This window comes from Ursus arctos, unplaced genomic scaffold, assembly GCF_023065955.2.
Source record: "Ursus arctos isolate Adak ecotype North America unplaced genomic scaffold, UrsArc2.0 scaffold_8, whole genome shotgun sequence".
Taxonomy (NCBI): domain Eukaryota; kingdom Metazoa; phylum Chordata; class Mammalia; order Carnivora; family Ursidae; genus Ursus; species Ursus arctos.
In genome coordinates this window covers 12,722,888-12,750,254 of record NW_026623100.1, presented here as the reverse complement: position 1 = coordinate 12,750,254, position 27,367 = coordinate 12,722,888, and the positions used below count along the sequence as shown (strand labels likewise).

The following is a 27,367-nucleotide window of genomic DNA, read 5'->3' as shown; positions in this document are numbered from 1 at the left end:
ACTGTCATTGTCTCACTTCCTTCGTTCGTGTGTGGGTGTGTGAGTGTGTGGGTGGGTGTGTGTGTGTGTGTGAGAGAGAGAGAGAGAGAGAGAGAGAGAGAGAGAGAGAATGTTTATGTGTAGACACCTGAACCATGTTTTTCCTACCAGTATGGATTCATCCATTTCACTTTATAGCTTTCTTCCTGGCCTTTGGCTCTTACAGATAATTTGGTGTATGATTCCTGCAAAATATAGGTGTTAACATATTCAAAATACTGTGTAAATTTTTTTTATGTGAAACCCAGATTTCACCCATATTTTCAAATGCCCCCCACTTAATGTATTTTTAAAGGCTATTTATTTGTATAGCAAGAATGAAAAGGACCTATGTTCTCTGGTACTCTTGGATCTTAGATTTTCAGAGTGTGTTGACCTTAATGGTAATTTATACTGATCTCCTCTGTTCCTTTCATCTCTCTTTAAAGCGGGGAGAGAAGCAAAGAGGCGGGTAGCAGGAGCCAAGGCCAAAGAACAATGCACATATAATTTGTTGAGAAGGTACAGTGTTAGATTTGCCCCTGTATTATCTCATTTCTTGCAGTAACTCCACAGAGTAGGAACTATTATTCCCAGTTTATAGAAAACAAAACAGAGGAGTGCTCAGCAAGGTTGGACAAATCATTCAAGGTTACCTTGCCTATAAGTAGTACTGCTCTGATCTGGCTGATTCCAAACCTTTGCTCTTTCTGTATTTTGTGCTTTCTCATTCCCACTCCACCACAGAGTAAATAATAAATGGGACATGGTTTCAAATTTTACTCTATGGTGTAGTAGCAGCCTTTTCTAAAATATTATGATGTGCATAGTATAAAAAAAAATACGTTGCCATTGGAAACAGGCTTAATTTAGTCAGATAAAGAATATTTGAACTGGGGCACTTGAGTGGCTCAGTCGATTAAGTGTTCAGTTCTGGATTTTGGCTCAGGTCATGATCGCAGGGTCGTGGGATCCAGCCCCGCAGGATGTCCTCTGGGTTCTGTGCTCAGCAGGGAGTCTGCTTGAGGTTTTCTCTCTCCCTCTGCCTCCCCCTTCCCCACGTGTGCTCTCTCTCTCTCTTTCTCTCTCTAAAATAAATAAATAAATCTTAAAAAAAAGAGAATATTTGAACTGCCTTAGTTTATGTAGCATATTATTACCTTTGTTAGAACTCACATCTTTTTTTAAAGATTTTATTTATTTATTTGAGAGAACGAGTATGTGAGCAAGAGAGCATAAGCAAGGGAGCAGCAGAGGGAGAGTGAGAAGCAGACTTCCCATTGAGCAGGGAGCCCGATGTAGGGCTTGATCTCAGGACCCTGAGATCATGACCTGAGCCAAAGGCAACCACTTAACCAACTGAGCCACCCAGACGCCCTGGCATTATTTTACTTTAAATGTGATTATATAATTGAGATGGGTATTTGGCTTAACACTGGAGAGTTGTACACATTTTTTAGACTTTACTTGAAGGTATTTATATACTTCAAATATTTACTGGGAAGTATCTCTGCGAGGTTAGGTAAAACATTTTACCAAACGCCCAGTTTCAACGAGAGTCTATTGGGAAAGGTTAAATAGCACCGTAGAGCAGTCTTTTGGCATTCAAGCAGTTCCTCTGCTCAAATAACGGTGAATATAATTGATGGTCTTAGTAATAAGGTCATAAAGTCAAAAAGAGTTACCACAGTGTGGTCACCATTTTGACCATAAGGAACAGTATGTAAAAGTTGGTTAGCTGAAAAGATTTCCTGCCTCCTTAATAACTATTGTGTCTCTGTTTCTTTAGAGTCATAGCCGAACTGGAAAGAAGGGAAAAATCTTTTAAGTAGAACATTTTGTGTTTAGAATTGGTGTTCTTTAGATTCATATGATGAAAAGCTTCTGTGGATGAGTGCAAACCAGACCTGTCCTTTGAATAAAAATACCTTTCTGCTATGTGGCTTATGCAGAGTGGACTTCATTTGTGCCTTCTTCTTGTTGACCTGTCTGTAACCCTTGTTTGACACATTACAGAATTTCATGTTTCTGTTTTTAACCGGTAGAATTATTTGTTGCATTGGAGTACGTGTGTGTATGTGTGTATCTGTGTGACAGGGAGGGAAGTACTACAATCATTCCAAGAAACAGCTGCCATCTAAGATTACAATCAGTATTAGAAAAATAATAGAGCTTAAAAAAAAAGAAAGGAATGAAATAAAAACAGACATAATATAGGGGCCAGAAAAAAACATTAAAAAAAAGTTAATATTCTCAGAGAAATAAAATGAAATTGATTACATGAACTACATGAAGTAAGAACAGAACAGCATCTTTAAAGGAGCAACCAGAGAGTAAGAAAGAACTCCAGAAATGTAAAAAATAAGATAACCCAAGTAAAAATTTCAGTACACAGGATGGAACACAGAGTAAAATATCTCTTTCAGAGGTAACGCTAAAGAGAGCAAGAGGGATGGAATGTGGGAGGGAAAAAAGAAAATTAGAAGATTATTTCAGGCAGTTCAACATCCAGCTTATAGAAGAGTTAAGAAAATTGAGGGCAGGAAATTGTCAAAGAAATAATAGCACAGGAAAATTTCCTAGAAGTAAAGGACGTGAGTTCCAGTACAACGAATAGCAAACAGTCCACACCAAGACACATGATCATGCAATGTCTTAAATTTTGTAGAGAGAGAAAAAAAAAAAAAAAAACCCAAACAGTTAACATACAGAGAACTAAGAATCAAAATGGCAACAGACATAGAAGATAGAAGTTAATGGAGCATTACCTTCAAAATTCTGATGGCTTGTGATTTCCTTCTTCTTATTCTGTATTCAGCCAGACTATTGATCCAATGTGGAGATAAAATCATTAGAATGTGCTTTTATTCAAAACATTTTTTTTAAATTAAGGAAAACTAGATTTTTTTTTCTTTCTACTTCCAGAACATAACTGAGTGAAAGCACCTAAATATTTTGTGAAAAGCAAGTTTCTGAACATTTGTTCAACACACCAATGTCTGCCATGCCTCCAAAACAACTGTGTATCTTGAATGTATAATTTTAACACTTTTGTATGTGTATAGGAAAGGTCCAGAATGGGGCAGGGTGAAATTTCTTTTACTACTTACTCTGTATATTGTCTCATGTTTGTTTTTTTTAAATTAGTGTACATTAATTGTAATCAATAGAATATAACTTAAGGGGGGGGGGAAGAGACATGACTTAACTCCTTCATCTATTTTTTAAAATCTGGGAAGTGCATGCTATGTCTGTCTCCTCTACTAGATGCTGTAGGAGACACAGTTGAAGTAGAAAACACAGCCTCAGCCTTTGAAGGATTTTGGGACTGGCTGTTAAGGGGAAACACGCATGGAAGGGAATGGCTCCCAGCCGTGTTGAAAGTCTGCCTCTGTGTGATCTCAATGTACAGGCTACTCCCAGGGCCAAGCAGATGGCTTTCCAGGGTCTGTAAAGAGATGGCAGCCTACTTACTTCAGAGTACCTTAAAAAACCAGCATTCGTGAGAACACCAAACACAGGATCCTGATCTTGGAATGTCTAATTTAATAACTTTCATTTGCATTTCTATAGAAACCAACATGCTTCCTGCTGCCAACCCCAGGAGCCAGAGGTTAGAGTTTTTAATAATAATAACAATAATGAGTTATACTTATTCCAGATTAGTTTTCTGGCTCTCCAAAAAACAAATGGCTAAGATGTCCAAAATGTTCCTTTCACAGCTCTGCCAAGTGCTGGCTTCTCCTCTCTGTCTGGAGATCCAGCCAATCTGTTGAAAATTATCCCATTTTTTTTGAGTACTTCCAGGCAGTTGTTCAGAGAGAAGACTAAATCCTGCAGTCTGAGATGGACAGCCACAAATGGAGACTCTTTTCCATACTTCTGCAGCAGAAGAAAATGACACTTTGTGTTCGGAGTCTTATTTCATTTCTTCTGGGTATGAATTTGGAAAAATGTACACAGGACATCACATAATACCTGGTTGTGGACAACATCGTGTATTAATTGGGAGTGTAACATTTGCCTGGTGACTGCTTGTTTTTTTTGTTTTTGTTTTTGTTTTTCCTTGTAAATAAGCCTTGGCCTAAGTGTTCACAAACTTCCAGAAAACATGAGTTCACTGGGGGAAAAGAAGCATTGAGCCTAAATAAGAAATAGTCCATACCGTCTTTTCTGGTTTGATTTGCATGGGAGTTAGAGGGGTTTTTGGTGTTTTTGTTTTTGTTTTTGTTTGGGGGGTTGTGTGGAGAGCGGTTAGAGGCATTGTAATGAGTGAAGTAAGATTCTCTTAATTGGAATACAGGAGAGACTTGAAACTTATTAGACCCAATGGAAGATCTGTGGTTCTGTGATCTCTGAAAGTACTTTGTAAGAGCAGATGGATAGATTTTTAAAGATAAGCTTGGCTGGCAGTTGGCCTGCTCATCTACTCCCCTTAAAGTCAGTGGGTGGGCCTGGCTCAGTGCATGGGAGTGGAAGCTCAGGTTGGGGACCTTCATCTAACTTGAGCAGGCTGACTGACAGTAGTGGAGAGATGGCTGTCCAGCCCAATCATGGGACACGCACTCCTTTGAAAACTGGCCTGTCTGGGCCACAGTGTCTTCTGCTCATTACGTGGCTGCCTCGCACAGGGATGCTTGGGTTCCCCGTGTAACAGAAACCCTGAAAAGTCTGATGGCTTGATTGGGGAACAAGAGAATAGCGTTCTAGGCCTGCACTTTCCCCCCAACCTATATTTTGATCTCAGGAGACTCCCTTGATTCCTCTGGGCATCAGTTTCCTCATCTGTGAGATTAAATGATCAGGGTAGTAGACGTCTCTGAAAGTCCTTCTAGTTTGAGTATGTTCCTTGAAGGCTGGGACTCTATTGGCACCTTTCCTTTGCTTTAATAATACAAGTTGGCATATTAATATTAGCCTTAGTGAAAATTGAAAATGTCTGTAAGACTTGGAGTAGGATCCTGAAAGAGTTAATTGGACAAAAGTATTACAGGGATAGAAACCAAAAAACTTATTTTGAAATATTGGACCTTATGCTAAATTAGTCTATTGTTAATGCGGAAAAGAAATTTCTAGGTGATTTTTTGCTAGTGTTTTGGATGAGGGAGGTTTAGCTCTGTTTGAACTGTTTGCATATTTAGTGCTTGTGCTTGGCTAGGGTTTTAATACTTACACGATGCTCTTTAGAATTACCAAATAAGAATTCATAAAGTAATATCTTTATAGAGTCCGGCTGACGGGGATAGGACCCCTATGGTTGAAAAGAGGACAGCCCATCGTTAATTGGGGCAAGATTTGTGGAGGGAGTTCTGAGAAAAACATTAAGGCAGCAGCAGGTATTCACGGAGCTCCTCCTAGGTGCTGGCACCATTCTAGGTGTTGGGGTTGGAGCAGAAACAAGACAGCTTTCGGTTTCAAGGAGCAACTTCCTAGTAAGCGGAGACAGACTTGAAACATGTTTAATAAAACAACAGTTATTGTAGGGAATGGTGAGCAGTGGTGGATGGAGTGTGCTTCTTTAGCCAGAGAGGTTGGAACAATGGGAATAATAGGAAGGGAGGAGGTGAGGAATGTGGACTTTGTCTTGCAAGACCACTCTAAAGTGTGCCTCTTGAGTTCATGGAGGTGTATCAGGGCCTACGCTTGCTAAGATGAAGGGGGAGGCCAAGTGATGACCACTCACCTCAACCCTGCTTCCAACCAGAACGGTTCTGGCTTTCTTTTGTTTTAAATATTGGGATCATATTTGAAACAAGTTGTCCATTGCTTTAAAGATTTGGGAAATAGCTGCCTTGGAATAAACCAGTTATGTTCATTCTTGCCCCTTAGTGCCTTAGCGCTGATGTTTTGGCAGTTGAGGTAGATAGGAAGAATAACCCCCCTTCCCCCCACCAGACATGAGGTCCTAATCCCTGGAACCTATAAATGTTAGCTTGTAAAGACCAGAGGTCTGTGTCGATGTGATTAAATTAAGGATTTTGCAGTGGGGTGATTATCTTGGATTGTTTGGGTGGGCTCGAGTGCAGTCACTGATAAGAGGAAGACAGGGTGAGGTCTGAGAGATAGAAGAGGAGAACTCAGTATGACCACAGAGACAGAGATTAGAGCCACACAGCTACAGGCCAAGGAAGGCCAGCAGCCACCAGAAGCTAGAAGAGGCAAGAATTAGGTTCTCTCTAGAGTCTCTGGAGGTGCCCTGCTGGCACTTTGATTTTGGACCATTGGTGGTTTTTTTTATATTAATTTTTTAAGACTTTATTTGTTTATGTGTTTTAGAGATTGGGGAGAGGTGGAGAGGGAGAGAGAGAATCCCAAGCAGGCTCAATCCCACAACCCTGAGACCATGACCTGAGCCAAAATCAAGAGTTGGACACTTAACTGACTGAGCCACCCAGGCGCCCCAAAACTTTATTATTAAGTCATCTCTACACCCAACGTGGGGCTTGAATTTACAGCCCTGAGATTAAGAGTCACACACTCTACCGACTGAGTCAGCCAGGCGCCCCCAGACCATCAATACTGATTTAGATTTCTGGCTTCCAGAGCTGTGAGAGAATAAATAATAGTCGTTAAGTTGGATTATATGTTCCTTGATACCAGCATCCCTTTTATTCAGTGTTACCTTTTCGACAGAGTCTGACTCAGTCCCTTGAACATCATGACTGTGTGTTAGTTACCTGCTGCTGCTGCATAACAAATACCCTAAAATGTAGTGGCTTAAAGTAACAACTCATTATTTCTCACAGTTCTGCGGGTTGACTGGGTTCAGATGGTTCAGCCTCACCACGTGGTGTCATCTGGGATCCCTCAGGTGGCTGCAATATCTGAGACCTCAGCTGGGACTGGAATGACCAAGATGGTTTCACATTCACATGTCTGGAACCTCAACTGGGAATAAATGACGGAGGTGGGGGCTGATGGGGCCTCTGTCTAGCAGAGCAGTCAAGTCTCGAAGACCATGAATGCAGAAGCTGCCATGCCTCTTGAAGCCTAAGGCAGAACTGGCACAGCATCACTTCCACCACCTTCTGTAGATCAAAGAAGTCCCAAGCTAGACAGAGTCAGGGGAGAGGAAACAGATCCTGCCTCTTGAAGGGAGGGAGGCCTGCATATATAGCAAGGGTAGTAGGAATTATTGTTGGCCATCTTTGCAAACACTGTACCACAAACTGTTTAGACAATGACTATCGAATTAACTATTGGAGATGGACTGATTCTGAGACTTTATAGATGACAGGATTTAGAAAGACACATTCTCTAAGAAACAAATTTCTGGTGTAAAAAAAATCCATATAAGCTGCCCAGATGGGACCTTGTGCACATGAGCAATTCAGGAGATGTATGTTTACTGATCATCTGGCTGTGGAATGAGTAGGAATGTATTTCCAGGCTCATCCTTGGGCCAGTAACTTCTACAAGGGGAATGGCAGGGCACTTCCAGAACCAAGAGTTTCCACTTCCCTCCATGAGTGGAGTATAGTGATGGCTGATTTTGTGATTTGGGAGATTCTCCACCTGGAAAGCAGCTCCTAAAGGGAAGGATTGGGAAAACATTCAGTTAAGTCCAAGAATGTCGTGGCTGTCTACGGAGGATCGGAAGGGAGATGAGATTGGCAGGAGACCTGGTCAGAGTCCATGCCCTTAGAAGAGAGGCCCCAAAGAAGATGCCCTTCTTTTAACTTCCTTCACGGTTTGCCTGAAGTGTAGTAACAGGCCTTCCTGGTGGGACCATGGCCACGATCACAAGTGCTTGCTGAGTGTGAGATTCTGGCCCTGGGGCCTCTGACATCTGTTCCGCCCAATCACTCATTCTTTCTAAATTACCTCTGCTCAAGGGAGGAATGCTGGTGTCAGGCCGGCTCAGAGGTGGGGAGAGGATTCTAGGAACAGAGTCAGAGATGGCCGATCCTCCTGGTGGGGTTCCAAACCCAGATTTCTTTTTTCTTAGTTGTTTCTGTTTTATTAGTTTGTGTTTGCTCCTCCTTTGAAATGTGTGTGTGCGTGTGCTTTGTCTTCTTTGTAGGTTTGTTTCCATTTCGGGGTACCGTTTCTCTTAAGATGCGCTTGTTCTTTTTATCAGCAATCACTGTGGCCAGGAGGCACAGGCCCTTTGCTGATTTCTCTCCTCTAGAGGGGTTTTATAGGCCAGAATCTGGGGATAGCTAGGTTTTAATAGTTTATTGGGTTCCCATTTGAAAAACCAACCGAAAACCTCCAGGCTTTTGCCTTCGGCGTTTGTTTTCATCTCATGAAACCAGGTGTTTGCACCATGGCCTATGAATGAGTCCTGGTCTTTTTTTTTTTTAAACCAGGCACAAGCTATGCCTTTGCTGCTGTTTACTATGGAGTTCCTTTCTCTGCATGTTTTTGCTTGCCTTTGCAAGCTTTCTCTCTTTAGACTTTTGTACATTACTCTCTTGATCCCTGTTCCTGAGATGATTCAGTATGACAGGGGATCTGTATGTAGGAATTGGGGGGTGGGGATACCTTATTTTCACTTGTAACATGGTTCACGGAATGCTTCTTTGCACGGTCGTTTTTTATCAGGATGCTTTTGTTAAGCTCAGAAGCATTTGCTTTCAGCGTTTCAATTTCCATATGTGTGGCAGATCTTAGGACAGGGTCTCTAAGAGAAGTAGAAGCTTGATTCAAGTGAAGATTGTGCTAGGCCGTTAGATGGCAGGTGGGATTCAAAGACGGTCCAAATGATGAAAGCTCAGATGCTCTCAAAAACTAGAGCATTACCATTACCTCGGCATTACCAAGATTAGATGTGGAATGTGCAGACCAAGAGAAGCTCTGAACGTGGCTGGGGTAGGGACTGCCTTCCACGCATGGCTTAGCCAGGATGGGGCCTAGTCGTTCTCGGCTGGTGTCTGGGTTAGGGCCCCAGACATATGCTCCAATGTAGGAGAGGCACAGAGAGTGTACCACACTGAGGCTACTGCATTCAGATGGTCCAGATAGGTACGGAACAGTGTTCTTGCTACAGTGTTAAGTGTAAAAAGCAGATAATTAAAGAATATATAAGAAGGAGAAAGGTGTAGATGGACAGACATCAGAACAGACTAGCAGCCATCTTCAGGTGCCGGGTTTGTGGTGGTTTTGAGATTTTTCTTTGCAGTGTCCTTTATTATCTTATTTGTCCTCAGTAAACAAGTAGTGCTAGAATAATTTTTAAAAAGCTTTTAAAAGAAAACAAAACGGTGCTGGGCAAGCATTTTCATTCAGTCAGTCAGCCTCTGTTGCCTGCCAGCGTTGTTCACAGTGTTGGCTGGGCTTGCGGGGGCCCACACTGAATGGCTCAGCAGAGGAGTGTCGTGGGGGAGCTCGCAGCCCCTCTGCGCTCCTGGTGCCTGGCAAGTGGATTTCTTCAAGGAGCCTCTGTGTTTCCCCCAAGGACCTCTCCATGAGCTGTGCCTGCATAGTTCTTACCTGACAGGATGGGAAATAACTCACCTTTTGTAGAATCTGACAGTCCCAAGGTTAAAACTGCTTTATTCTCATTCCCTGTCCTGGCTTGTTTGTTTTCACCTTAGTCTGTCGGTTTTATCCCATTCACAACATTTGGTGGTCTCCTTTTGTCTTCCTAGAAGCTTGAATTTATAGAGATTCCGTTTTTCCTTTTTGGTTATCACTTCTTTTGTTTCCATAAAGTTGCAGGGCTAGTTTTTGGCCACATAGATAAACAGGTTTGAAATGCCTGTCACTGGAGAATTTACCCCCAGGGCTTGCTGTATTTGTGGAGGTGACATATCAGCCTGTTTGCTTATATGGGTGAACTGGAATTGAACTGTTTGTAAATCAGTGAGAGACAAGCTTTATATATTTGTGTTTAAGAAATTTCAAGTCCTGGCAGGATACTCAGTTTATTAATTCAAATCAGGATTTTGAATGTTCTCAGATACAGCTAACGATTCACTTCAAGAAATTTTTAATGTGTTACCATCTGAGGCATAATTCCTTTTCTCCTTGATTAAGAGAAATTGTGTTGAAGCTGGATGGGTGGTTAGGTGTCAGTTGGGTAGGAACCAGTCACTGAGAAAAAGAAAAAAGGTGTAAGGCATAGATTGAGGTCATCCATAGTAGAATGTTTTTCTTCTCTGGCTCATCTTACTTATTGATTCATGGAGAGAATATTTACCAGTCAGCCAGTGTTTACGTAGAATTGTGGTTTGTATCAAGACTGATACAGGGGCACCTGGGTGGCTCAGTTGGTTGGGCGTCTGCCTTCGGCTTGGGTCATGGTCCCAGGGTCCTGGGATCAAGCCCCACCATCGGGGTCTCTGCTCAGTGGAGAGACTGCTTCCCCCACCTGCTGCTCTGCCTGCTTGTGCTCTGTCTCTCTCTCTCTATCAAATAAATAAATAAAATCTTCAAAAAAAAAAAAAAAGAGTGATACAAGGAAGTATGAATGTGGTCTCTTACCTATAGATATTTATAGATATTTATTCTCTAGCTGAGATGCAAAGTACGTTCAGTGAATGTCCATTGGGTCACCATGTTTCTACCCTCTCTGTGGTCTGGTTCATCTGCTCTTGGCACATCTCTCTGCTCTTCAGAAACTTTCAGTGCTTATAAGATGCAGGCTAAGGTGCTTAGTCTGGCATGGAAATTTCTGAAAACTTGTATGCCATCCTGCCTTTTCTGTCTTGTCTTGTCATGAAGCCCTCTTTTCATCCAGCCAGTTTATCTACTCGTTTGGTTTCTGTAACTACCCACCCTCCCCATGCTATTTTGTCTCCCTTTTAATCCATTCTTACCCAATTTTTCCAAACTCATCTTGGTTTCCATGTTTCCCACCAACTGTTCCCTAACCTCCAGCTCCCAGTGATATCTTTCCCAGCTCCTCTGGTACTGGAAGCTCTAGTTATTTGATCCTTAAAGGGGTTTGCCTCCCCTGGTTATAGCCTATGCATGTGCCTTGTCTTCCTAACCAGATCTTAAGCCCCAAGATCAGTGACTATTTCATATTGTTAGTTTCTTCCATGGGACGTAGCACAGTGCTCAACATGAAGTATGTAGGTATTTAAAATATTTGCTGCCTTCCTGAGAAAACTATGATCATGCTAGAGTTTTGATTAAGTAGAAATGAGAGGTAAGACTCACATGTTCCAGGATTCACATATGGACTAAAATGGTCCCATGATCTTGGCCTTTTAAAATAAAGCTATAGATTCCAGACCTATACGGGCAGCCCAGGACCCATGAGCAGCCTATGAACTGTAGGCATTCTGCTGTAGTTGAGAATCAGGAGTGAGTCAAGTTTGAATAAGCCCCTTAGATAATTCGGATATCCTCCTATGCCTTACCTCTTGAGGCTCTGTTTTATAATATGCAAGAATTGTTAATATTGAATATCCTTCAGGCAGCACTCCGTACACATTTAGCCAAGTCTTTAGTAGCCCTTGGCTGATGCGGATTTGAGATGGTGGTAACCCAGCAAGTACTCAACTCTTTGCCATTTGCAGTGAATGGAGCCCTGGCCAGAAACAGAGTTGACATTTTCTTTTTTTCTTTCTTTCTTTTTTTTTTTTTAATTTCAAGTTTTTATTTAAATTCTAGCTCGTTAACATATATGGTAGAATTGGTTTCAGGTGTAGAATTTAATGATTGATCACTTGATGATCACCAGTGCTCATCACAAGTGCCCTCCTTAATACCCATCACCCATTTAACCCATCCCCCACCGTCCTCCCCCCATCAACCCTCAGTTTGTTCTCTGTAGTTAGGAGTCTCTTAGAGTTTTCTTAACATTTTCTTAGACATTTTCTTAACAGTATCCAGGAGCCTGAGAATGCTGGGATAGAAAGGCAACTCCTGTGTGCAGAGAGTACCTAAGCAAGGTCGGAATTCTCCTTAGAAAGTAATTTTGGTTTTTCTCAAACCCTGACAGATGCACAGTTGATGCTTCAAAGTCCTACACCACCAAGCATGGACACAATAATTTTCACAGAATCTTTTCTTTAAAGATAAAGTCAAAACCCACCAAATTATTAAGAACAAAACAATTACTTAAAACATTCACCAAATGTTTAACTTTGAATAATGTACCTTCTTCAAATATTCTGCAACATAAACTAGTTGGTAAATATCTACTAAGTTAACTGAATGAGGTAATTCACTGGGACAATTAGTTGTAATTCAATTAAGACAATGACTTTAACTGGAGAATAGTAGCTCCAGAGCCTTTTTCTCTGGCAGTATTTGTGGTCAGCGGAGCCTGTTATTTATCAAGGCAATTTCTAGATCATGGTAATGCAGTCATATGGTCTGCTTACATGAGAATACTTCTCTCTCTTGACACCACCAAGACATTTTGGACCATTAAGGAGTGACTTACTCCCCTAGAAATACTGATTCCTCAAGAAGACTTATCCACCAGGATTTGTGGTATAGATGGAGAGATTCCATATGGGCAAGTATACACAGGGATTTCAGTATTGAATTCATACACAGTTTTAAGTGACTCCACTAAAAATGGAAACTGATGTTCTTGACCAGTTTTGCTTAGCGATACTAAAGAATGTTAACAATGGCCTGTAGTGGAATAGTTTGTGGTCTCTCTGTGTGAAACATTGACCCTGCAAAGCCCAGGTTTGCCATTTATTAACAGGAAAATTTACATGTCATTGTTTGTAACAGTAAGGTAACAACCAAAAGGCCTATTGTTTGGGATTAAATCAATTGCACTCAACATACAATGGATTACTCTGCAGCCATTAAGTGGAAAGAAATAGAATGGTGTGCCTGATATTGAATGATTTCTCAGATATAGTTCAAATGAAAAATAAAATCAAGGGGCACAACCGTATGTATAATATGCATATTTGTGGGAAAAAGGAGGTGAACTAAAAGTATGTGCTTATATAAACAAATTTTTTAAAAGGAAAGCTGAAATGCTTTTGTATAGTTGTCTACGCGGAGGGGCACTGGGAGATCTAGTATGTGGGTTTTTTTTTAATGTTTGTGTTTGTTATTTTTTCCACAAAATGTCTACTAATTAAAAAAAGAAGTGAGCACATTTTTGTGTAAATGTCCAATAAATGTTCAATAGATCTGTAATTTAAAAGGAAGTAAGGACTTTCTCTTCTTTAAAAAAAATTGGTTTTACTGAATGTGAAATAGGTACAACAGAAAATTTATGTGGTGTGTGTAAGGTATAAAGAGTAACTATGCCACACACACTTTTAGATCCAACACCTGCTTTAGCAATGGAACATTTCTTTTGAAGCCCCTATATATTCCTTCCTAATCCCATCTCCTGTCTTTTCCCCCTTGGAGAAGTGATTGATTACTTTTGCCAATTTTGTTTGTATTTATTCCTTTGCTTTTCATTTTTTTCTCACTTAAATTTGTTTCTCTAAGCAATGTGTTATTTAATGGTGCTTTATTGTAATCTTTGTGTAGAAGGATTATATTACATGTATTCTTCTTTAACTCGCTTTTTTCACTTAACATGATGTTCCTGAGATACGTCTGTGTTGCCGCATCTGTGGTTCATTCAGATTTACTGCTCTACAGTGTTCCATTGTGTGAGTGTACAGTTTATTCACTCTGCTCTTGATGGACATATGGCTGCTATGCATATGCTTGTACAAGCCTTCTGGTGCCCACGTCCAAGAGTTTATTAGGCCGTTTACCTAGAAATAGCATTTGTGAATCACTGGCTAAACACATCTATGACTTTCAAGAAAATGTCAGATTATTTTAAAAATTGTTGTAGGAATTTTTGTTTCCATCAACAGTGTCCTAAGAGTTCTAGTACTTGGTATTATCAGACTTTTCTCTCTTTGCCAGTTGATATAAAATGGTCTCTCAGTACGATTAAACATCTTATGTTTATTGGTTGCTAATGTTTATTTTCTGTGGATTATATTTTAATAGGTTTTATCCATTTTTATATTCAGTTTTTTGTGTTTTAACTTACTGATTTCACTGGAGTTCTTCATATATTCTCATACTAATGATGTAATTCTCAGTTACACACATTACACATTTTCTCCCCATTTGTGGCTTGGCAAATAAAAACGTTTACTTCCATCATTTTAAAACCTTTTTATTATGGGAATTTTTAACGTATGTAAGAATGAAGAGAATAGTATAACTAACCCCTGCATATCCATCATTTGACTTCAACAATTACCAACATTTTGCCAATCTTATTTTGTCCATTTCTTGTCCTCCTCAGGTCACAAGGCATCATGTCATTTTTCCCGTAAATACTTCAGGATCCATGACTGATTTGATAAGAGAGTTTAAAAAGAAATACACCATGCTATTATCATGTGTAACAAAGTTAATAATTCCTTAACCTTCAACTTTTCCCAATTCTCTTAGAAATGCCTTTTTATAATTGGCTTGTTAGAATCAGGATCCCAACAGGGTCCACATGTGCTTATTCTTTTTTGGCCTCATAAGTCTGCTAAGTCTCTTAGTCTCTTTTATTTCATAATGTTTGATACTCCTCCTCTGCCAAAAATACTTTGTTTGTGTATTATTTTGTGTTTTTATTTATGGGTTTTTTTTGGTGTGTGTGCAAAAATTTTTAAAAATATTAACTGATGTACTTGAATATATAAATTATTATTTTTATTGGAATTGCATTGAATTTGGTCAGAATTTCCTCTTTATAATATTGAATCTTCTTAAAAAAATACTGAATCTTCTTATCCTTGAACCTGGCACATCTCTCCTATTTAAGGCTTATGTCTTTTCTTACAGCATCTCCCTCTTAAAATTATGATACACCAATGTAGAAGAAAAAGAATTTTGCACCTGAAACTAATGCCACATTGTGTGTCAACTATACTTCAGTTAAAAAATAATAATAAATTTTTAAAAGAAAAAAAGAACCTTTGACTCTACCTCACACCATACATAAAAATTAATTTGAAATGGATCATGGACCTCAAGATAAAAGCTAAAACTATAAAACTCCTAGAAGGAAACAACATCTTTGTGATATTGGGCTAGGCAGAGATTTCTTAAGCCATGGAAAACATGAATCATTAAAAAAAAAAAAAAGATCCAATTATTGGACTAAAACCTTCTGCTCATCAGAAGACATAATTAGGAAAATAAATTGGCAAGCCACAGACTAAGAGGGTACATGTAATGCACTTGTATGGCAAAGGAAGTAAGCAACCTAATGTGAATACAGGCAAAAATTTTGAATAGATACTTCACAAAGGGCCATATCAATAACCAAACCACAAAAAGAGTATTTAATAACATCATTAGTCATCAAAGAAATGCAAATCAAAACCACAGGGATCTACCACTAGGATGGCTTAAGTGGATAAAGAGAAAGACAACAGCAAATGTTGGAAAGGACACAGAGCCACTAGAACTCTCGTTTATTGTTGATGAGAGTATAAAATGTTGTAATTATTTAGGGAAACTGTCAGTTTCCTAAAATGTTAAACATACTGAAGTTTTATTCTCAGGTACTTATTTAAGAGAAATGAAAACATGTCCACAAAAACCTTGTGTAAGAATGTTCCTAGCAGCTTTATTCATAATAGCCTACAAATGGAAACAGCCCATACCCGTCAAGAGGAGAATGGAAAAACAAACTTGTATATTCATACAATGGACTACTACTCAACAAAAAAAGAATCAAGCTATTGATACATTGAGTAACATGGATAAACTTTATGCAGAGTGAAAAAAGCCAGATGCAAAAAATTATGTAAGGTATTATTACATTTATATGAAATTCTAGAATAGACAAAACCAAATTACAATAGAAAGAAAATTTCTGAGTCCTCATAGGAGTGGGTTACACGAGTATAAGCATTTGTGAAAACTGAATGGATCTTGTCAGAATTCAAGAGTACTGTTTATAAAGATGGAAAGGTAATCCTCACAGGTGTCAGCTGAGATTGGATGTCCAGAACTGTATACACCAAATCTGTGCCTCTGATAACCTCTGATAACCAACTCCAGACCAGTGGTCTTCAACTGGGGACCATTTTACCCCTCAGGATACATTTGGCAATGTCCACAGACATTTTTGATTGTCATGACTTGAAGGGGGGAGGTGTATTTACTGGCATTTGATGGGTAGAAGCAGCGGAGGCTGCTAACATCCTACAGTCACATGGCAGTCCCCCACAACAGCAAATTGTCTGGTTCAAAATATCACTGGCGTCAACTTGGAGAAACCTGTTCTAGACCTGCCCTTGTTACAGAAGCTGTCAGCTTTAGCCAACCAGATGCTGACCATGTATTCACAGTCCAAATCAATTGTGGAAACTTGGCATTTGTGATCTTGACAGATTACATATTTCTTCCCAACAGAATTTAATATCAAATATTTGTAAATATACATAATCTTAAATTTTGAGATAAAATTCCATGTGTTAAGAGCACTTCCAAAACCAAAATTAAATGTTTTGTTTTGATTGATTGTTGAATTTTTAGGATGAGGTTTGTTCTTAACTTTTTTTTCATTAAATATTCAAGCGAATGACCTTGGGTATCTTCCTTTAGATAAAATAAAATAAAAAGGCTTTATTATTAGATCAGAGGAAATAAATAATAGTAATTTGTTTTTCTTCCTTTTACAGAATGACAGGAAGCGAATTTTTTTCTCGGTTCCCGGAACTCTATCCCTTTCTTCTCCAACAGTTGGAAGCTGTAGCTAGTACTGTGGACAGGTAAGAAGAGAATAGCGTGGGACACAGTGAAATCAAGAAAGTGAATTACTTCATTAATCTAGATTTTTCCTTCCAGGCAACAGTTTTTAATCAACTCCTTCCTTGTAACTTAGATGGATTTTTTAAAAAGTGCTTCTTTATTACATCCTGTTGCCTGACTCTCTACAGTAGATTTGTACCTGAAAAGTTGTATAAAATCCTGTTTTGGTTTTGGTTTTGTTTTTTATAGAGGTGGGGGGTGGGGGAGCGAGAGGGAGAGAGAGAATCTTAAGCAGGGTCCAAGCACAGAGGCAGACCTGGAGCGCTTACGACTCTAAGATCATGACCTGAGCCGAAATCAAGAGCCAGATGCTTAACTGACTGAGCCACCCAGGCACCCCTAATACCCTGTTTTTATAATATATTTTTTATTTTTAAGATCCTGTTTTATGTTGATTTTTCAAATTCTGTTTTCAGTGAACATTTTTAGCTTCTTAGAAACATGTGGCGATTTCTTCTAAAAAGCATTTTCTTCCCATGATATTTAAAAATCTCTGTGTTTACATACTGAGTTTGCTGTCACAAACACCAGCCATTGTTTCTTACTGGCCTCCTGCAGTTGACCATTGTGAGAGTAAGCAAATAGCTGGCTGGTCTGGTCACCTGTGACCAGAAATGGCACTGGCGTGCCTGACCCTAGAAACAAAATAAAGCCGTTCAGAGAGGGCTTCCCATCTGATCAGGGCACAAAGAAAAGTATATCATTGTCCTTTCAATCACATCCTGTACCAATAGTGGAATTTTTAGAATGGCGTCTTAGAACATCTGCCTTTTTATTCTTCTAGCCAAACTTGCACTTGATATGAATTTACACTCATTATCTGTATTGGGGAAGTAAAACAACATCAATGAATTTTACTTCTGTTTATGTTGCATTTCCTCACATTAGTAATTTGTCCAGGGAGGCTTTTCTGGCCCCAGTAGGTGACCGTTCAAGCTTTCATAAGTACATTTGGCTGTTGAAAGTTTCACATTTCATACTGTGGAACTCCTTTCTGCTGTATGAACAGCTCAAATCAAAACACAGACACGAACTAACAATTAGCTTTGAGAAGAGAATCGTGTGCTGGAGCCCAATCCATGGCTTTGCCAGTAGCCCTTCCTTATTTGCACATTAGGAATATATGAAATGAATGGACGGGAAAAAAACGAAAAAGGGGAAACGATCTTCTGATTATAGAGAGTCTCACTTTATATTCATAATCATTTAATGAGAAAATGCTTTGTGTCTCACCTCTTAAATTTTAAATCTTTTATGTACAATAACTTTTGTTTCAGTGATACGGGAGAACTCAACCGTCATCCAAGCATGTTTCTCTTACTTCTGGTGTTGGGAAGACTCTACCCTTCCCCGATGGACGGCACCTACTCTGCTCTCAGCATGGCGCCTTTCATTCCCTTCATTATGAGGTAGTGTGTGCTTCGCGGAAATAATGCGGTGGGCACGGGGGCCATATGGGGGCTATATATGTTACCTTGTTGTTATTTCAGAAAGTACAGTTGGTTTTTGTTTTTGTTTTTGTTTTGTTTTTTACTTTGGGAGGAGTCTTGCGAAAACAAGGGCCTGGGGGCTATTGCCATTGCCCCCAGCTGGTCTCCAGGGTTTCAGGGGAAAGTGCTTCTCTCATGGGTGCAGAAGCCCATAGCCATAGCCACTGTTTAAGTAATGTTCCCTTGTCACTCACTCTGCATGCTGACGGATGTGTGGTGTTGATAGGAGATGCCTGCTTTTGCAAAACATAGCCTGGGTATTTGCTTTATTCCTGTGTTGAGCCTAGCCAGCCGGAGGCAGACTTGGTCCTGGCATTAGAGCCCCTGTCCAAGGGTTGAAGAGGACATTTGTCCCTTCTCTCTGGAGGAGTTTGCTAGTGGGTGCAAGGGGTAGCAGCTAGCTGGCCGTGCTGTGTGGCACAAGTTTCCAGCCTCGAGCACCTGAGAGAAAGCGTGCGTACAGATTATACGTGGAACCAGATGGTGACAGGCTTTTCTGCTCTAGAGCCTATTGCCACTTCCTCTGTTACAGTTTCTGAGGTGATTTGCCAGCTCCTGATCACATTTTTCATTTTCGATCATAGCCCTCAATAAATAGGCCTCCAAAAAGTCTTAAAAATTTTCTTATGGGACATTTCAGAAGCCCAGTCATATTAGTTAGCTTTTACCTTTCTGCTTACGTCTCGATAAAGCAGCACTTTCATTTTTATTTATCTGCCAAAACCTGAGGTAGACTTAGAGCAGAACGTTAAGTACACCAGACTCAAGAGAATGTGTTTGTTGTTTATGTGGCGCCCTGGGTTCCACTTCCTGGTTTCACAGAGCTGACTGGTGCATTTTAATGTGAGAAACCATTAAACACGAGATGCTGGCATGTGATTGCAGCAGCCATTTGTTTGCACCAAGCTCTGGCGGTGGCTGTGTTATCTCTGATCACAGAGATGACTCGCTCAGATTGGGTTTTTGTTTCCTGATACACAAAGTCACCAGTCTCCCGGATCCAGCATTTGGTGATTCATTTTAGGAATTTGGGTTGTAAATTTTACTTTCAGGAGCATTTAAAAATTGTACTTTCACATGTAACTGGAAAGAACTGAAAAAAGTTTCAGAAGGCTGATGGGGTGGGGAGGAAAGGCACATGCTCAGAATCACAGAAGGACATGCTTTAGAACTTTGTCATCCTGTGTTGAGAACGTTCAATTTGTGGAAGCTTATTACTAATCGATCTGTTATGTGTTGCACCCTAGAAACCAGAAATTACTACGTTGAAAGTATCCTTCCTGTTATTTAGAGTCTACACGTAATCTGAATGCCCATATTACCGATTCTGTTCAGAGCACTTATTATATAACAAAGATTGCATTAATATAGAAGATTTAAATATTGCTATAAAGCCACTGTCCTTGGTGTATCGCTTGTTTGGTTGTTTTTTAACTCAAAAGGCACAAGGGGTCCATTACACTGTCCTTCCAGGGAGAATGCCTTGGTCAGTAGTTGCTTTCTACCCGAATAAACATTCATAGAATGCCACCAACAGTGCAAGTGCCACAGTTGATTCCTTAGAGTATCGATAGGCTCTATTTGTTGAATGTCCATTTGTGGTATAGAACAGTGTTCCTCAAACTTTAAGAGGTAAACCTATCACTTGGGGAATCTCATAAATTCGGATTCAGTAGGTCTGGAGTGGGGCCCAAGGGTCTGGCCTTTCACACAGACGTCCAGGTAGTGCTGATGCTACTGGTCTGTAGATCACACTTTGAGTACCAGGATTAAATTTGGGATTTTAAACATTATCAGACCTCTCTGCTCCACCCCCCCACTCCCCACTACACACATGATTTTAACAAACTAGACAGTAGTAGGGTCATACTTGGTATTTGGTTAGGCTATTCCAGGGGTTTATAAGAAGTAGATTTTAACCCAGGAATGCAGAGAACAAACAAGAAAGTACTCTGAGCAGAGATGTTAGTAGAAAGTACACCAAGAGTTGTTGAGCTTTGACTGTTTGCCCGACACTGAACCAGCCATCTTGCTTACAGCGACTCAGAGAGGAGGTGTTATCACCCCCACTTTCCTGTTGAGGAAATTGAGGTTCAGAGAACGAGCCAGTTATAGAGCTAGAATATGAACCCAAGAGTCTAGGGCTGTCAGGAGTGTTGTGTGTACTCTTTCCATTACACCAAAATAACCAGCTTCCTTTTGTGCAGCCAAGAGCAGTGGCTACACCGAGTGGGTCTGTGGGCCCTGAAATTGATGCAGTTCGGAGTGAGGAGGAGCCCAACTCCAGAGCTGGTGGATCCAAGTGCAGGCTGTTTTCAGGGTACAGAAGTCACGTCCCCACCATCAGTGGGGTCTGTTCCTTGCTTTGCTTTCCGGTAACGAGGATGGCTTGACTGGATGCGGCCATTCTCTTGGGCTCATCTCTCTAGGATCATTGCCTGAGGTTTCAGAGTTGGTCTGTGACCAGGTATTGGGGAAGGCTGGCTTAACTACCCTGACCATCTTCTGTCATGCAATGGAAGGATCTTAGACTTGAAGTTCAGTCAAAACTCCAGTTTGGGGTTTCATCAACTTAGTACAGGGGCAACCCTGTGTTACCCTAAGATGTTCACAATCACTCTGGACAGATGAACCATAAAAATAGTGAATATGATAAAACTGTACACATTTGATTTAAATTACTTCTGAGAAAATTCTTCATGAAGGAAGTGAAAGATTGATCCTAAAACCTGTCATTCTAGGCAATATTTGCGGTGCTAGGGGTGGTACAGATTGGGCTGTTTTGACTTGGGATAATAGCTGAAAAGAAGGGTGTATGCACGAGTGGGTGGGTGGTGCTTTATTTTTGTAGCATTGTCAATGTTAATTTATGTACTTGGAAGAGTCTAATCTGGCTCTTGGATATTCTGAGTTTAGTTAAATAGAGGTTTTTCAGCTGGTGGGGGTAATACGAGGGTTGCTCTAACCGTGCTGAAGTGAATTGCACCATCAGAGGATTAAAAGGCCCAAAGACATCTTTTTATTTCCCTTTGATTTATGTATCCTTACCTGCCGTTTCCTTCCTCTCCGTAAGATGTTTGTAAATGTCGTTTGTATTTTTGTTCCTTATCCAACATTTGGGAGTATAAACGTCTATCTCTGTTGATCTACTTTGTGGACTGAGATCTTCGAGGTTCTCATCTGGGTTCTGCAACGTGTGTGTGTGTGCACTTGCATCATCTTGGACCAGAAATGATAATGTTAATCACAATGTTTTGTTTTGTTTTTTTTTTTAAAAGATTTTATTTATTTATTTGACAGAGATAGAGACAGCCAGCGAGAGAGGGAACACAAGCAGGGGGAGTGAGAGGGGAAGAAGCAGGCTCATAGCGGAGGAGCCTGATGTGGGGCTCGATCCCATAATGCCGGGATCACGCCCTGAGCCGAAGGCAGACGCTTTAACCACTGTGCCACCCAGGCGCCCCAATCACAATGTCTTGTTTACAAGGTTCTTTTTTAATCCAGTGTATGTTATGTGCCTGCTGCTCTGCTGGATCCAGATTCACGGCCCTTTACCGTGCAAATGTGATGCCTTCTGTCTAAGACCCTTTACCCTTCAGTTCAGGTACCACCGAGCAGAGTGACTCATGCTTTAAAAGGGACCCCAGCTGGCTCCCTGAATATACCTCTCTTGTCTAGGGCTTTCTAGAGACTGGACTATCTCTCTACATGTACCTTTGTATTCCTTTTGAATTCCCTTTTACAGGGGAGTTTCAACTTTGAATTGAAGAACTATAGGAAACCACATATGCCCCAAACCTAGGCCACAGCATAGCGTCTTGGATAGAACAAAGGTGCTGGGTTTAAGAGACCTGGTTCTGTCTAAGCTCTGCCACTCACTCACTAGCTGTGACGCTTGGGCAAGGCTCTCTACCCTTTCAGAACCAGTGTGGTACCTGTGCGTGGGGGGGTATCCACTGAGACAGAAAGCCACTGTTGTTGCTGACAACAGATCTCAGCATTGGATTACTACCTGTGGGAGAAACCCCTCCACTGCCTTTTCATCATTTTTTGGATGCTTTTAAAAGGATCTCCCGACCTCCCCCTCCCACCCCTTTGGGGGCTTAGTTTCATTGCAAATGACTTTCGGTGTGTCTTTCCTCAAAATAATTTCCTTGTTCACCTTAGATAACTTTTCAGTGAGATCTGCTGTTCTTTTCTCTGAAAAATATTGAAGTGCTGATAACAATACAATCTTAATTAAATGGCAGTGGAAATCACCCGTTGGGACCTATGCTGTGGACACTTTTATAGTTGAGATATTGAAAAATCCAGCCAAGAATAAAAAAAAATTGGAAAATATATGTTTTGTACATTTAAAAAACATTTCATGGACCTTTGGATTGTACCAGTCTTAAAAAGGGAGGAAGTGTAGGAGATGCAAAAACTAAGTTAGGCCCTTCAAGCCTGTGATATTGAGGAATAATATTGGCCCTTGTTTTCTTGTCCTTGAAAGTTACCTAATTCAAGGATTACCACATTACTTCTTGTTCAGGTTGTGGAGTTGAAGGAACTGGTTTTCCATGATGTAGAGTTGGGGTTTTTGCAGTAGGCGTTAGATGGCTTCTACCCTCGTATATGATTGTAATACCAGGAACTCCCCTTCAGGGCTGCATGGCACATTTCCATCTGCTCTGTCTTCCCAGAATCCTTGTAGATAAGTAGAGGGTCGGCTTTGCCTTATAGAGAGAGAAACAGGCAGAAAGCGGTTGAAACACTGCTGGGAAGGAAGACATGCCCTCCTCCCTTTCTCTTCAATTCAGCCCCAGCTCATCTCTCCCTCTGAATGGCTATAGCATTTGTTACTTTAACCTCTTATCCTACCATTCATCACTGCTGTGTCATAAATAACTAATTTGTATGCTCGGTGCTTACTCTCTCCAAATATATCTTAACCTGTTTCCATGCAGAAGCCACTCTTGGTTTTTCGGTTTGTTTTTGTTCTTTGGTCCCCTTCTCTGCCTCACCCAGGTTTGGGCACAGAGACTGAATTATTAACCTAGAAATGAACGTAATTGCAAATTGAGACATTTGGTCTCCTAGCAGATCTGTGTATCTGTGAAGTCCTAGGGACCGCTAGTCCTACAGGATTAGAGCCACGTTTCATACCCCACTGCTTACCGGTTATGTAGAAAGGAAACTCAGCTGGGTCTTGTGTTTTACCTGGCCTTTGCGGAGTCTTGTGTTCCAGTATGAGCTCTGACATTTACTTTTATTTTGACTTCACCTCACTGACCCTCTGTTTCCTTATCTATCAGGTTAAAGTACTGAATATTGCCTAGGTCCTCTCTGGCTTCATGGGCCTGTGAGCTGAGTCCTTCCTGGCCTCTGAGCCCCTTTGCCCTGACTGCTGTCCAGCAAACTTGCCCTGGAGGCCCACCTCACAGCTACCCTGCTGCAGGCTTTAGCGCCAAATGAGAGGAGCCTGGATTGATAAGAATAGAAGAAGGAGGGAAGGAGGAAGATGTCATTTTTCTGCTGAAAGTCATAGAACTATCTATATGCAAGCCTTCCAGATTATTATGGCATGAATAGGAGGGCCCCTGGGTGCTTCAGGCTGTCAGTCTGTATAATGGGGCTAATACTGCTTACAAAATAGCAGATAAAAGGCTCTTTGGTTTGTTTTTTAAGAAAAATTCTATAAAGAAGAAGGGGTTGGTGGTGATAGAAAGAGGGCAGACTTTTTAAACTCCTGCTTTGGCTTGTCCCAACCAGTTAACTGGAAGGAAGGCCCTGAAGCCAGATATAGGGAAGCAGATTTAAAAAAAAAAAAAAAAAAAAAAGAGCACTGTGTTGTCCTGTTGACGAAGGCAAATCCCTAGACCTAGGTAACTTATAGCCCCGGGTACATGTGAGCCTAGAACCATGTCAGTAATTCAGGGGAAATGTGGGATGGCAATCGTTTCTGCTGGGAGCTTGCAGAAGGAATTTCAAAAGAGAAGGGAAAATGCATATTTTACCAGTGACCAAACAATTGTATTGATACTGATGGTTTTAGACTGGATCATTCAATGTATTAGTTGCAAAAGCTTTACACTTTGTTTGCTGAGGTCGAGTAAGGATTCCCTCAGAATAAGTCATGCCTGAGTCACCTCACTGTTTTGATGGGATTACCAGTCTGATAGATGATGACAATGCCGCTTTATTCAAATAACATTTGACTTACTTACTTAAATGAACACAGACTAGATTGTATGCTTATCAGGTTTGTATATAACATAAATATAAGTGGTGATGGAATCAAAATTCAAAACAGTCTTTAAGCCTGGGAGTGACAAACACAAACTGAGGTTAGTGGCCGTTATTTCTGTGTGGCTGGGAAGAAAGGGATAAAATTGAGGAAGCAGGGGCGCCTGGGTGGCACAGCGGTTAAGCGTCTGCCTTCGGCTCAGGGCGTGATCCTGGCGTTCCGGGATCGAGCCCCACATCAGGCTCCTCTGCTGGGAGCCTGCTTCTTCCTCTCCCACTCCCCCTGACTGTGTTCCCTCTCTCGCTGGCTGTTTCTCTCTCTGTCAAATAAATAAAATCTTTAAAAAAAAAAAATTGAGGAAGCATATACTAGGAGCTTCAGTGTTATTTGTGATGTCTTCTTAAGCTAGATTCTGGGCAAGTGGTTGATTGTCATATTATTTTGTATACTCTTTGTTATTTGATATGTCTGACATTGTCCATCATTTAAAAATAAGATTCAGAATAGCCTTGGAAGCCTGGATTGATGGGCTGAGATTATCAAGATGTCTTTTAATAGAGATATGTGTCATATTCTTGATTTTCTAAAGAAAAGGCAAAATTATGTACATACAGGATGAGAGCTGTCTGGCTCTCTAGCAGTTTTTATGAAAAAAATCTTAGGAAATGGCATTTCCTGGTGAGTCCTGAGGAAGCAGTGTGACACAGTTGCTGTTTCCAGATAGTGAAGACTGTAGTCCCCCTGAACTCTCCTGGTCAGAGGAAACCTACATCATTGTGCTTATTCTGTTATTCTGCTCTGGGCTTCCCATTTTAGGAGGGTCACTGATAAACCAATATTTACCCAGAGGAGATAACCAAGATGAGGAGGAAGCTAAACATCTGGAAATAGTTAAACTGGAAAAGACTTAGTCAGAGGCAGCATGGTAATGGTCTTTACATACTTGAGAGGCTGCCATATGGCAGAAGGCACGTAATTTCTTGCTCGTGCTGCCAAGGGAAAAGTAAGAGATAGAGTTCAGATTTTAATATAAAGAAGAATTTTGTGAAAGTTAGCATTCTCCGTCAAGGGATTGAGCAGATTTCATAACACTGAGCCGCTGGTCATTGAAAGTATTCAAGGAAAACCGATCACACGCTGGCTTTCTGCGGTACACCTGAGGTTGAGCTAGGTGACCAGCAGGGCATCTTTTTGAGATGTCTTACTTTGGAACAGCTGAACAGCCTAGATGTAGATTCCAAATGGGCGGTGAAGGAAATGATAAGCCTGCCTCTGAAACTGTAACATGTTATTTGTACATTTTTATTTATGGGCTCCTCTGTCTCCCAAAGAAAAGTTGGGGTGCCATTCTTAGCATGGCCCACAGGGTCACAGTGGTCTGCTCCTGCATGGTGCCCTCCAGCAGTTAATTCACTTAAATTTAGCTTCTAAGTAACTTCTATAACTTCGTTCTGGAGAGTTCTGAAAACACTTTTTTGGCCTATGGGATGTTATGTCTGAAAAGCATTCCTTATTAATTTAATTATCTTTTTTGTGGTTGCTATATTTTTCTCCATTCCAGATGTTGGCTTAAACCACATTTGTTTTCTGACAAGTACAAGGAACATCTGAGTCTTTGAGAAAAGTCAGAGAGATGCTTTTCTGAAAAGTGATTAAAATAGATAACTCTTTGTTGTCCAGACTTCCTGGAGGCTCTTCTTTGGACACAGATGCCTATATAGAGAGAACACAAGAGTCCCTGAGCTTAGCCCATGACAAGAAGAAAGACAGTTGAGAATAGGTCTTTGCCGGTGCTGTTAATGTAAGACTTGTCCCCACCTGGCCCTCCTAGAGGTCCAGAACTCCACCCCTCCTGTGGTTACTGCTAAATTCTGTAAGCCTGTGAGATTGGGGTTAAAGGTTAAGAATGTCCCTATATCATCCTGATCTGCCAGCTATGGTTGGATGAAAGAAGGGAACTGCCATCCCATCAGTGCGGGAAACTCTGACCTGTGGTTTTCCTAGTGTGACTCCAATACCAGCTCAGGCTTTGGGCAAGATAGTCAAGGTGCACATGTTCCGTTCTGCTCAGGGGTTTCCAGCTGCTCCATTTTCCTCTTTGCCTATAAGCCAAACCTGTGCTGCCTTCTTCCTTTCATACAGATGTGTAAATGACCCTGGTCGTTACCTTCCTTGGGGCTATTTGTTGTATTACAGAGACATACATTTTGAAATACAGCAATGAAAGTTGGTTTTGGAGTTTGGGGCCTTACACGGGGGAGGACCAAAAAGCAGGACTGGGAAGGTTGTTTCCTAATGCTGGTGAAATCACAGTTCGGGCAGCTATCTGCTCCGTCTCCTTTCTGCTGTGGCCCTGCCTACCTAGTGCTGTGTGGGGAGTGTTGTGCTCACGGCCTTCTGAATTTCTGAATTCTACCCCAAGGGTAGCTGAGGTTCAGCATGTGGAATGAAATCGTGTTTCCTGCATCGTGCGGCTTTTTTGCGAAGAGTACTGGTATAAAAGGATGCTCTGTCATCTGTCACTGATTTTTATCTTTTAGTTCCTAGAGAGGGGCCTGGCCAACTTCATCTCTGGTGCCAGATCTCTTTAAGACTATTTTCTAAATATGTTTTTGAGCGAAAGGAATGAGGAGTTCACCTCTTATGGAATGCATTGACAAAGCAAGCTAAAAAAACAAAACTTGTACGGACCAGCTTTCCTTCAGTGTTATCTGTTACTTCGACAGGCCAGTTCAGGTCAAGTTAGAACAAGTGATTTGATCTGCAAACAGCTTCATTCTTAGGTGAAATTTTTTACAATGATGATAATCCATGACTTATTGCCGCCATTCACTCTCAAAGTTAAAATCCAATCAGTTAATAGATGGACAAAGTAGTTGTTAAACATCTATTGCATACCTAGCCAGTGGTAGGTCTTGGGTAAGAT

The 27,367-nt window shown here is 40.8% G+C and overlaps 1 protein-coding gene across 3 annotated transcripts in view; it reads left to right on the top strand.

Annotated features, from left to right (window-relative positions):
• THADA (THADA armadillo repeat containing) overlaps nt 1-27,367 on the top strand; it is a 318,617-nt gene that overhangs the window by 122,535 nt on the left and 168,715 nt on the right. For all 3 annotated transcript variants that reach the window (XM_057309404.1, XM_026486984.4, XM_057309405.1), the window contains exons 27-28: nt 16,593-16,682; nt 18,000-18,131. In XM_057309404.1, the coding sequence (XP_057165387.1) occupies nt 16,593-16,682; nt 18,000-18,131 (222 nt within the window). The remainder of the gene's footprint in view (nt 1-16,592; nt 16,683-17,999; nt 18,132-27,367) is intronic.